The sequence below is a fragment of the Thunnus albacares genome, chromosome 20, assembly GCF_914725855.1.
Source record: "Thunnus albacares chromosome 20, fThuAlb1.1, whole genome shotgun sequence".
In the NCBI taxonomy this organism is placed as follows: Eukaryota; Metazoa; Chordata; class Actinopteri; order Scombriformes; family Scombridae; genus Thunnus; species Thunnus albacares.
In genome coordinates this window covers 18,941,475-18,953,408 of record NC_058125.1, presented here as the reverse complement: position 1 = coordinate 18,953,408, position 11,934 = coordinate 18,941,475, and the positions used below count along the sequence as shown (strand labels likewise).

The 11,934-nt window shown below is 39.5% G+C and overlaps 1 protein-coding gene across 2 annotated transcripts in view; it reads left to right on the top strand.

Annotated features, from left to right (window-relative positions):
• Nucleotides 1-3,105: 3,105 nt before the first annotated feature.
• The window catches only part of LOC122971067 (neurotrypsin-like), a 30,897-nt gene continuing 22,068 nt past the window's right edge, over nt 3,106-11,934 (top strand). The window contains exons 1-2 of one of the 2 annotated variants that reach the window (XM_044337512.1): nt 3,106-3,469; nt 10,332-10,374. In XM_044337512.1, the coding sequence (XP_044193447.1) occupies nt 3,356-3,469; nt 10,332-10,374 (157 nt within the window). In that variant the 5' untranslated portion in view covers nt 3,106-3,355. The remainder of the gene's footprint in view (nt 3,470-10,331; nt 10,375-11,934) is intronic. The other variant, XM_044337513.1, reaches the window with a different exon arrangement.

Genomic DNA, 11,934 nt, shown 5'->3' with positions numbered 1-11,934 from the left:
ATAGACCTTAGTTGAACCTAAAATCCATTTCATTTCTGTTTTTTCTGAATGATTTTGCTGTACTCCCACACACACTGCACCTTTCTTTTGATTGCGTTTTTTGGGATCTGATAACACACAAGCTAGAAAAAGCTGAGCTGACCACTTCTCTGCAGCAGCAGAGTCCAACTGCTGAGCGAAGACAAAACGTCCCGGCAGCTGGCTCCGTGTTTTTAATCTGTCCTGATCTGAAATGCTTCTTCTTGGATCATCTTCAAGCGCGACATTCTGAAGCGACACATTCAGGCAATTTTGTCAACAGCTATAATCAAAATGTGGGTGTTTTTTTTTTTTTGTCACTGTCAGCCAAAATCTTTGCTATGCTGATTTTTTATTTCACAGCCAGTTTCTGTTTTGGATGTTTCCTCATAAAGCTGATTATATTTTATCAGTTTTACAAAGAAGAGCTGCAGCAGTTAAATAAATACTGGACTAATGGAGAACTAGAAGTGTTTTGCCAGAGTAGTTTTAATTATTGAACGCAGACAGTGAGCAGGCCTTTGTAGCTCACTTTAGTGAACAGATATATTTACAAATGGGTGGCAAAATTTATTATGTTTTCTCCACAGATTTATTCATTGTTTCCCTTTAATTTGTCACCAATTTCTGCATATTTTCATAAGTTAGTCTCATGTCTTTTGTGGCTATAAAGTCCTGTTTCAAGTCCAATTCATGAACTTTTTGAGTCTTTAACAAGTCATTCATTACACACAAATTTACAAAAATTCACTGTAATTTTAATTTTTTAACAGAGTAACAGTTATTGTAGTAAATTTACAGAAATAATGAATGCTTTTTAAAGTTTGTAAATATTGGTTTCAAATAAACTTCATCACATTTAAGAGTTGATCTGATGTGCCGTAATTACAGTTATTTGCAATTTCTGTTTTGCAGTTTTGCATGTTGCTAACCATTTTTTGCTGATCACAGCAGAGTCTTTTCTAGAGCTAGACTGATAAATAGGCCGGTGCTGATAGGTTACAAGATTTTTCAGGACAGAAATGCCAAAGATACAGTTTATATTTGAGGTAGGTTAGAAACATTGTCATTGTTAAAGAGTTTGCCCACCAGAGAGATGTGAAATATGTTGGTCACACTGCTGTAATAACCAAATTTAAAAGAATCTTTATCTAAAATGTTTATATGTTGTGGTTGTGTTTTCAAGAGACAAAATAGATATAAGTATCAGCTTCAGGAAGCCAGTATTGGTCGGGTTGTTGTCTTTACACCTGAAAGTGATAAACCGAAGCATCATGTTGTTTGTTTGTTGGTCTGCACGGCCAAACGCACATTTCCCTCCAACATGATGGGCTGCTTTAGGAATGATTCAAAGTACAGCTGTTGCCAGGAAGATATAGAGTTTATTTGCTGCACATTTTTTAAAAGCATCGTTTTTCCATCTTTGGACTTCTGGAGGATTCAAGTTATTCCAAATCAGAAGGCTTAAGTCCGAGTGAGGTCTCGAGTCATTGGTGTTAAAGACGAGTCATTTTTTATTTTAAAACGACGTCAAATCAAATCTGAAGTCATCAGACTCAGGTCCAAATCATGTTAAATTATGAGTCCGTTCCTCTAAACATGTGTAAGATGAGGACTGGAATGATTTCATGTTAAACTCATCATGATACCAACATTGATTTTATCCTGAAATATAATTTGGAGTATTTGTGTTGATTCCTTTATGCTCTGTATAATGTATAAAGTATGTGGTCTAGTAGGTTGCAAATGCACACGAAATATAGACTCTTGACTTTACCTTTGCATTTATTCCCACTGTAATGTTTAACATTACAGTATGTTATAATTATCCTATGGGAAAAAAAGCCTCAATTGTTATCTGTTTTTCCTTTTGTTTATTCTACTGTTAACTGCATTTACCACCTATGTTTTCTTTTACGTTACATAGTATGTTTTTCAAGGCTGAATGCTCTCAATGCTCGTATTGTCTCCATGTGGTCTCTTGAACTGTTCTGCAATCGTACGAACACGAACGAGCTACATACAATATCAGGAGGCGTAGAGGTCGAAGAGAAGGTGATCTATTTATTCAAGCTGAAAAAGATGCCGCCTTGTATTGTATATGCTGGAAAAACTGTTTGTTTATCATCGTCTTTACTGAGGAAAGCCACTGGCAACATGTGAGGCATTATATAGTGATGTTTAAAGTTCACATTTTTTTAAGTCAGTCAGGAGCCCAAATGAATATTGAAACCGTTTTTTCTTGCTTTAATTATTCCTCCTGTTCATACCGAACATTAGAAGATCCCTTCATAATGCACTTACAATGTAAGTGATGAAGACAAAGCCACAGAGCAAAAACATGAAGAAGAAATGATGCTTCAGTCATCTGAGTTAGTCAAATAAAGTGGATATCTGCCACAGTTAGTCTGTGTTTTCCTGTTCAGCTGCAGTGGAAAGATTGTTACAAAAAGAGTGAATTTGGCACCAAAAAGACTGTAACTTTGAAAGATATTGATTTGATTTGACTAATTTGGAAGGCTGAAGCTTCATATTAGCTTCAAATAAACTTTTAAATCCATTTTCTGCACAGAAGGCAGACTGTGGATCCATCGCTTACATTGAAAGTGAATTATGAAGGGAACTCTTAATGGCCAGTTTTAACAAGAGGAATGATTACAGCAAGAAAAACATGTGTCATAACTTGAAAAATTGTGAACCCGTCCTTTAATTTGTCTCAAAGCAGAGTCGATTATTGAACACTGACTTTGTTTTCTAGTAGCTACAAAATTGTGATTCTCTGTGATACCAAGAGAGGAGCAAGCATGGCATGAATTCCCACAAATCAGGGTCTCTATGTTGGGAGAGGAGGTCAGTGGCAGAACATTTGTCCCAAATTGTCACCTGAATGAACAGGAAGAGCCAAAGTGATTAACCTACCGAAAACAAAGTCAAATTCATCAATAATTACTCACCCAGGTGACGGGATGTAGCCTCTGTGTGTGTGTGTGTGTGTGTGTGTGTGTGTTTGTGTGTGTGTGTGTGAGAGAGAGAGAGAGAGAGAGAGAGAGAGAGATGCTCGTGGCTTCAGGTTTTTGCAGAGCTCAACACTATTTCACCCAGCGTTGGATCCCTCTCTCTCTGTGTGTGTGTGTGTGTGTGTGTTTCCATCCCGTGAAGCGTTTATAGTGCCGCACCCTGTCTTCTTCTGCGCGTAAAACCTCCCACGTACATCACCATCATCATCACCATCATCACACAGCACGCTTCTTCTTCCCGAGCAGCGGAGGATAACGGCTCACCTCGCGGACAGGTCGGACTCATCAGAGATGGGAGTGGAGCGGCGGCTTTTCTGGCTATGACACGGACACACCGGGCGGGAAGGATGGCTCTAACCAGCCGGGAGATGTTGTGCTTGATCGGAACCGCCTGCCTCTGGCTGCCGCTGTTGGCGGAGGTACGTACCCTGAGTGTGTAGCCTGTCTGATGATGATGATGATGATGATTTTGCAATGTGGCCTGATTTTGAAGGCTTTCCTTTTTTTTTTCTGGAGGCATGTCCCGTCACAGTCACGCGTTGGTGACCTGAGCTGCATTTGAGAAAAAAAAACAAAACATTAATTAGATTGATACTAATCAGATTGATAACCCAACAAAAGAAATCAGGGCAGTGCAACCAAGCTGTGATGTCTGTATGTTTTTATGCTTCACAGTTGATTTAATCAGGATGCTTTTCTAACAAAGCAGGTGCAGGTCGGGCCGTTAAAACAACACCAAACCCTCTCAACTGTCTTTCGGCCAATTAATGGCGTCATCAAAGCGCATTGTCCAATTAAGCGGACATTACGCTGTCGCACGCAAACACAGACACTCGTGCATGGGTTTCAGTCACAGTCCCTCCACCCTCTTCATCCTCATCATCCTCCTCCTCCTCCTCCTCCTCCTCCAGCCCCCCTCGGCGGGATATCATGAGAGGAACCCGTCGCTGGCTCCTCTGCCCCCGCGGTGTTGGGGGAATGAACCCTGTACGGGCGGCTGGTGCTTGTCACAGCAATTCAGTCAACTCAGACATGTTGAGACCGAAAACTGCTGAAGCAGGTGTTGTTCTCAGGTGTGGGTCAAAGGATCCTGAGTCTCAGCTGGACTCCAGGTTTAGTAATTTAGAATTATATAGTTTTTATAGGTTTTATTATGTCAGATCAGGAATGAGCTGAAATTAATGATCAGCGGATTCATTAAGCGTTAGATACGTTCATTTTCTTGCTCTTATGTTATAGTATGTGTGTGTTGTGCTAATGTGAAGCATATGAGCCTGTGAAGTCATTAGTGGGGTGATGTGCAGGATTTAATTAGACCCACTAACACTGGAAGCAGCCGTGCATGTAGCACAAATAGCAACACTGCAGATGAGGTTTTTTTTTTCTTTCTCTCTCCTTCATTTCAACTTCATTAGACAAATATTTTCATCAGGAGAATCCTGCTCCGCAAACGCAGCAGCACATCCAGTTTTTGTCAGCAACAACAAAAAAAAAACATCAAAGCTGTTCACGTAAACAGAAATAGGAACCAAACTGTGGGAATCAGTCAGTAACCTGCAAACTCTGCTTTACTCTGAAGCATACCTAACATTTCTCTTTTTATTTTTTCTGAGATCAAAAGGCTTCAAAGAGATCATTTCAAAAACAGTAAGTTTTATGCACACATGGACGGATCCACCATCAGAGAGTCCTGGGTGCTCGCTCAAGGGCCTCACATGCACCCTGTGGAGAAATATATGTATAAAGAGTAAATCACCTGCAGAGATCAACTACTGTATCTGCTGTATGCATTTGTCTAGATGCAGTTTCACCAACCTTGTCTCCTAGAAACTGTGTTTAAAGACAGTCAAGGCTCATGGATTATCCTTTTTTAGTTAAAATTATGAAGAAATATTGTTAATTATTGGATCTGCCAACCTGCAAAATGTTGATACGAAACGTATTTAGCAAAATGTTCACAGGCAACTTAGCTAAACCATGATTAAAGTTTTTATGGTTATGTTTAGGTTCTCACGACTAGGGCTGCAACTAACGATTAATTTCATCTGTCAATTATATTCTCAATTAATTGATTAATTGTAAATTGTATTCACAGTTTCTGTCTTCAGTTTGCTTGTTTTGTCTGAGTAACAGTCTGAAACCTTCAGATTTTCAACTCATTGTCAGATATGACAAAGAAAAACAGAAAATTATCACATTTAAAAAACTGCAATGATGTCATTTTACTTAAAAAGTGATTAAAATGATGATTGATTATCACAACTGTTGATTAATTTTCTGTCAGTTGAATAATTGATTAATCATTGCAGCTTTGCTTACAGCACTTGGTGAAGGTTAGGGAAAGATATTGAGGAAGCCAAAAGCAGGACATGTTTAATTCATTAACATTTAACTGAACCCACGATGCGTCACTAACCTTAACCAGAGTGTTGCTTAAATCTGACCACACGCAGGATTCAGCATGTGAACGTTGATCTCTGGTGTCAAAGTCCTCCATGATACTAGAAAAAAACACCAAGGATCATAAAATAAGCAGAAACAGGGCAGCTTTCATATGATTCACATCTTTTTCATACTCATCAACCCGTTCAGTGACCCCTCGTGCCCTGTGGATGGGGGTCTTGTCCTGTTCCCATCAGGATAGAAATGTTTCATCATAGGATAAAGGTGATGACTCAGAACAACTTTGTATTGATTTGCAGTGAACCTTCCCTCTAAGGGGACAAGTGGAACCAAACCATGCCAGCAAAATGCCCCCCAAAGCATAACAGAGCCACCAGACCCCCTCACTGTAGGGGTCAAACATTCAGACCTGGACCAGTTTTTCCTTTAATTTGTTACTTGTCTGTATATATATGCATACCCACACACATGCAGATACCCTCCCACCCCAAAATACATTAAATTAAATTAAAATTAAAAATAAATTTAAAAGGAATGAAGGTTATGGGGTAAAGAAGATAAAGACTAAGGTGAAAACTATTCAACATGTTCCAGGGAGCCAAATGCAATCAAATTTAAACGTTTCCTCGCAGATGGGACTTTATCTTTTCTAACCTCATAAAATATCTTCAATCCAGCAGCTGTGAGAATTCATTCATCAATTTTATGTAATAGGTGCCACAAGGATCAGTGGGTTTGCTTGCGGAGTGCAGTGTTGAGTTCAACTTTCCTGAACTTTGACATGTAAAGTCACGCTGCTGACCAGCTGCAAACCATCTTGTTGCTGCTTGACTTTGAGGGCTCAGAGAGAACCAAAGAGACCAAAATGTAGGAAGCTATCAGACTGTTTGTTGCATCAGAACATTTTATTTATATAACTCTGGATGCAGTCAGTCATGAGACAGGAGCAGGGCTGCAACTAATCATTATTTATATGAGCGATTAATCTGTCAATTGTTTTCTCGATTAGTCGTTTAGTCTATAAAATGTCAGAAAATGGTGAAAAATGTTAATCCCAAAATCCAACATGTAACCTAAAATGTCTTGTTTTGTCCTGACCAACAGTCCACAACCTGAAGATATTCAGTTCTATCATAAAAAGATAAAGAAACCAGAAAATATTCACATTTAAGAAGCTGGAACAAGATATTCTTTCTTATAAAAATGACTCAAAACAATTAATCAGTTATCAAAATAGTCGCTGATTGATTTTCCGTCGATCGACTCATTGATTAATCGACTAATCGTTGCAGCTCTAGACGAGTGTGGGTGGTTTCAAATGTGTGTAACTGTTTAAACATGTGAATGAGTTTTATGGCGCCACTTTCTGGTGCGACACACATAAAAAGTGTTTTAAAGCTTGTGAAGCTCACATGTAATGACAGGCGGCAGGAAACAGCAGCTAAAAGCACTTTAGCTGTCAAAGATTCTGGTTTGAGGCCCTTTGAAGTTAAATAACCTTAGAGGTAGGGTTCAAACCAAAAAGATAGGAAGATCAGTGGAGGAAAAAAAAAGGTCATTTCCTCAAATTTTACCAGCAACAATCACATTTAAGGCTAAAAGCTAAAAACAGACTGAACATCACTTTGGAGCATCTTCCATCTTGCAGTAATGTCTTTATTTCTCCCTGTCTATCTGTACACTTCCCTGCTCTGTAGTGTTTGTGTGTGTGTGTGTGTGTTTGCATGTCCATGGACTGGACGCAGCTGTGAGAGCATCAAAACTGATTAGCGCCATAATCGAGCCGTGTGATTGATATGAGCGGCGATATCAGCACCGATGTTCACTAGCACAGGTCACCTGTTCCTGATCTAATATCATTAGACTGAGCAGTGCCTTGTGGGAGGATGTGTTTGCATTTTGGGTTCACGTGTGTGTGTGTGTGTGTGTGTGTGTTAGTGTGTGTGTGTGTGTGAGCTGTTGTAGAGCGACAGAGACAACCAGAGAGCAGAACTCACCTGTGTGAAGGTGAAATGTGTTGTATTTCATTGCCCTTGCCACACATATTCCACAGCCGCCGCAGTGTGCACGTGTGTGTGTGTGTGTGTGTGTGTGTGTGTGTGTGTGTGTGTACGTACATGTGTGTGTTCTCCTCCTCTTCTGTCAGGTGCCCTGCTGTGTAGACGTGTGACCTGATTTCTGGAGAATAAAACAAACACTCTTCTGTCAGATATCGTCAGACACTCTCTAGTACTATGTGTGTGTGTGTGTGTGTGTTTCTGTGTGTGTTTCTGTGTGTGTGTGTGTGTGTGTGTGTGTGAGTTTACACTGTTTGTGAGCTCTCATAACTGGGTGGCTTCTACTTGTCATATTTTTTCCTTTGACTGGTGATCTCTGCTGTCACTGAATAAAGTCATTCACCAGTGTGATAAATAGAGCTGCAATGATTAGTTGTCAACTATTTAACTAATTGCCAACTATTCTGATAATTGATTAATTGTTTGGAATCATTTTTAAAGATAAAAATGTCCAAATTCTCGGATTCCAGCCTTTCAAATGTGAATATTTTCTGTTTTCTTTAGTCTTCTATGACAGTAAACTGAATATCTTTGAGTTGTGGACTGCTGTATGAACCACACAACTAATCGATTAATCGAGAAAATAATCGACAGATTAATCAGTAATGAAAATAATCGTTAGTTGTGACCAAACTCATTCACAAATGTGAGAAAATGGTGTAAATATCCTTCAGTTAATGATTTTACCTCTTAACATCACAGACTTTTCTTTATTCTCTGGTTTCTGAGAATATTTCATATTCAAGAATAAGTAGAAGGAAGTCAGAGAGCGCATAACTTCACCAAGAATCAGAATCACAATCAGCTTTATTGGCCAAGGATGTTTATGTGTACGAGGAATTTCTGGTCTGGTTTCTAATGGCTCAGTGTGCTCACACACAACAATGTTCAGGAAGATACACATGGACATACAGCCAAAACAAGGACAACAAAGCTGAACAAAGATAATTAAATAAAATGAAAAAAAAAGGCAGCAGAATCCTCTAAACGTGTTATTTAAATAATAGAAAATGTTCAGAAACCTTTCTATTTAAATTAATCGTCATGTAGCACCACCTTCAGGCTGAATACCATCAGACTTCACGGGGTCACTTTTATTTGATTTGTGCATGTGTCATCTACATTTGACTGCAGTTGATACATTTGAGGAAACTGTCGTCACCAGAAAAATGAAAACATATTTTTTTCAAGCTTAAACTTAAAACAACCAGTGATTTTTTCCTGGCGAGGATTTCTTGTGACCTCGACAAATAATTGCTGCTGCCTGTCAGAAGCAAGTTATAACGCCACAAAGCGTCTTGTCGACGGCCATCAAGAGGAAGAGGCATCTGACACAGAGATTGCAGTTTCTGTTTCTTCCACGTTTGACCACAATCTCCCTCTAATCAAAAGGTTTTAGTCGCCTAAACTGAACCAAACCTTGAACATAAAGGTGGCAGTTAAGAAAATGATGATATGAATTATTTTTGTAATTGTCATTTGCACTTGTTTTTTTCTGAAGGCCTTGATGAATAATGTTGTCCTGCTGCTTTCATTTGGGTAAATCGGGAAGGCAACAATGAACAAACTATGTCTTTATTCAAATTCAAACATATTTTAAATAAACTACACCTGCAAGAACTCGGCAGCAGCTACAGGAAGACGGTTTGGAAGATTCAAAAACCAGATGACACCCAAAGAAATGTTTACAAGGAATTAAAAAATTAGTTATTGCAGAAGCGGGCGACGCTTTTAGTAGTAATAGATTCCCACTGAACCAAATAATCTAGTCAAATAATTGTTATTATACCTCAGAGTTCAGGAGGAGCCTGATAATCTGACTGAGGTGTTGGTGATGTTAGATGATTTCTTGTTGGGTATTTTGTTTTGTTTTGCTGAAGCGTATCAGTAGTGAGTGTATCTTGCATCCGTCCTGCTCATCTTATTGTCAGTTGCTGCAATTGTGGTTGCTAGAAGCTGTTAATCAATTAATTTAGCAGTTGTTATTTTTGTGGACGTGGACTTACATTAACTTGTACAACTGTGTCGACCTTCCCCACACTTGCTGCCATTTTACTGTAGCTGTTTTTCACCAGTGTAGCTAGTTAGCAAGCTAGCCATGTGGGACGGTGAAACTCACATTTTTAATCCCTCCTACTAAGCTTTGATTGATTAATTGTATCTCCAGCCGATGTAAATAGTCGTCAACGGGCACCAGACAAAACCAGTTATGAGCCAAAACAGTGTAAGAAGTGCTTAATAAAAATGGAGACAATTAAGTCTCAATACTAATGACCAATCAGGTTTCATCATACACAAATTAAAACAAGGTCTAGAAATGTGTAGAAATGCCAGTTTGTGAATTAATTATGATGATTTGATTAATGAACACTAAATTGGAAATATATAAGCCCATGTGGAAAACATTACATTTATTCAGGTGTGGTGGAAGATGCATCTGTGATCAATATAACTTAATATAATTTAAACTTAATATAACTCACAACACATTTGTTAATCATGTTTGTATTTGTGTATCATGACACTCACATGTGTTACTAGTATTGCAACGTGCTGTATTTCTTCCCATGTATGAATGGTTTAATGGAAGCACTTTTTGCACAAAGTATCGATTAGTTTCTTGGCTCAAGGTCTATGATTACCTCAACATTCAGTGAAATCTGAGATATTTCTGAAATATTCCCTAACCTCCCTGGCAGTCTGTCTTATTGTTTGTCTCTTCTTCTTACAACGACATGATGATTCTTTTTCAAATAATTCGTGAAACACTGAGATTATTAAGTTAAATTTCTGGTCCTTTGTCTGACTTGGTGCATCTTTCTCTCTCCGTCTGCAGGTTGTGGCCGAGGACAGTTACTTAAACGAGGTGCAGAACTCAGGTAGGTGGGAGGTGATACTCCGAACACGGCGCTCTCATCCCGTCTGTACGCCTCTCCCTCCATCCTGCCTCCCCTCCCACACCATCTCATCCCTTCCCTTCTGCTCCGTCCATTTTTTCCCTCCAGTTTAACCCACAGTCTGACTCACGAAACGTCTCCCTGTTTGCCGCCTCTCCTCCTCTTATCTCTTTTATTATCCACCCTGCCTCAGCCCTGCTGCTCCCACACTCAGTCTTACCTCTCCTCCTCCCTCCGGCATTCATTTCATTTCTCCTCTTTCATTTCTCCCCCCCCCCCCCCCCCCCCCCCCCCGAGAAGAGTGGAGGCCATAACGGGGAGGAGAGGGGGTGGGGCGAGGAGCTCCTCCTTTCCTCATTTCCAGCGCTGAAATATCTGTGCTTTAACAGCCGAGCGCACGTTCACAGACAAGTAAAAAAATGACACGTAATTACAAACACACCTCTCGTCTGTGAGCGGAAGCAGCCAAACCGGCAGTGTTTGATCGCGTGGAAACCACCTTGAAGCTGTTTTAAAGTGATAATCACCTGGATAATCGGTTGACATCTGCAAATGTTGCACAAGATGCTCTTATGGTTCCTCTGACTGTATCAAAATCAGAGGATGTGAGGTGAGGTAAACAGTGAAAAACATAAATGCATTTTCCCCGTGTTCCCCCGTATTTATTCATAAAATGTGTGTTTTGTGTGGAGGATGCCGTCGCCACACACCCACCCCCCATACAGCGAGCCTCGAACCATGTCAAATACTCATTGTGGCTGGGAAATGGATTATGGGAGCAGGGAGACTGAGTGTTCCCATGGCGATGGGCAGAGTACCGTTGTCGTGGCAATGAGGAGGGTGTTAGCGGCGAGTGTTGTGTGTGTGTGTGTGTGTGTGTGTGAATGCTGCGGGTGTTGAGATGAATTACAGAGCTTGATCTCTGTTACATACTGTCACAATGAGACATACAGGACGGGACGGAGGAAGTGAAATATAACAGCAGAGTGAATTTAGGATGAAAATCAGACGGAGATCAAAGTATAAACAAAAAGAGAGACGCTCATTTGAAGATGTCCTGGTTTCACTGAAGAGGAAAATGAGGGTTAAGACAGGGATGAAAATGTTACGTAATGCTTTTTTACTTTATTAAAATTTCATCAAGCTGACTATAAAAGTTTCATTCCCAGTACAGAGTATATGCAGCTTTAAAGAAAATATTTTTATTTATTCATTTATTTACTCATTTTGGTTTCATTTTCATGTAGTGCAGGATTTCTAACAATCTGATTTTGGGGGAAAAAATCTGCACATCTCTCCCTAAATAAATCAACATCAACACAGATGACAGCAAACGATACATGTTCATGAAATAAATATAAGAACAGGCACGACTTACAGTGATTAACATAAATATGTTTGATATCTATCTGAAATATTAGTGTACAGGATATAAAATAAAAACATGCTGATATATATTTGCTGAAATATGACTTCAGATCAGCTGCTGTTCTTGTGTCACAAATACAGATTAGTGTTTTTCACCTGTTACAGCACAGATTC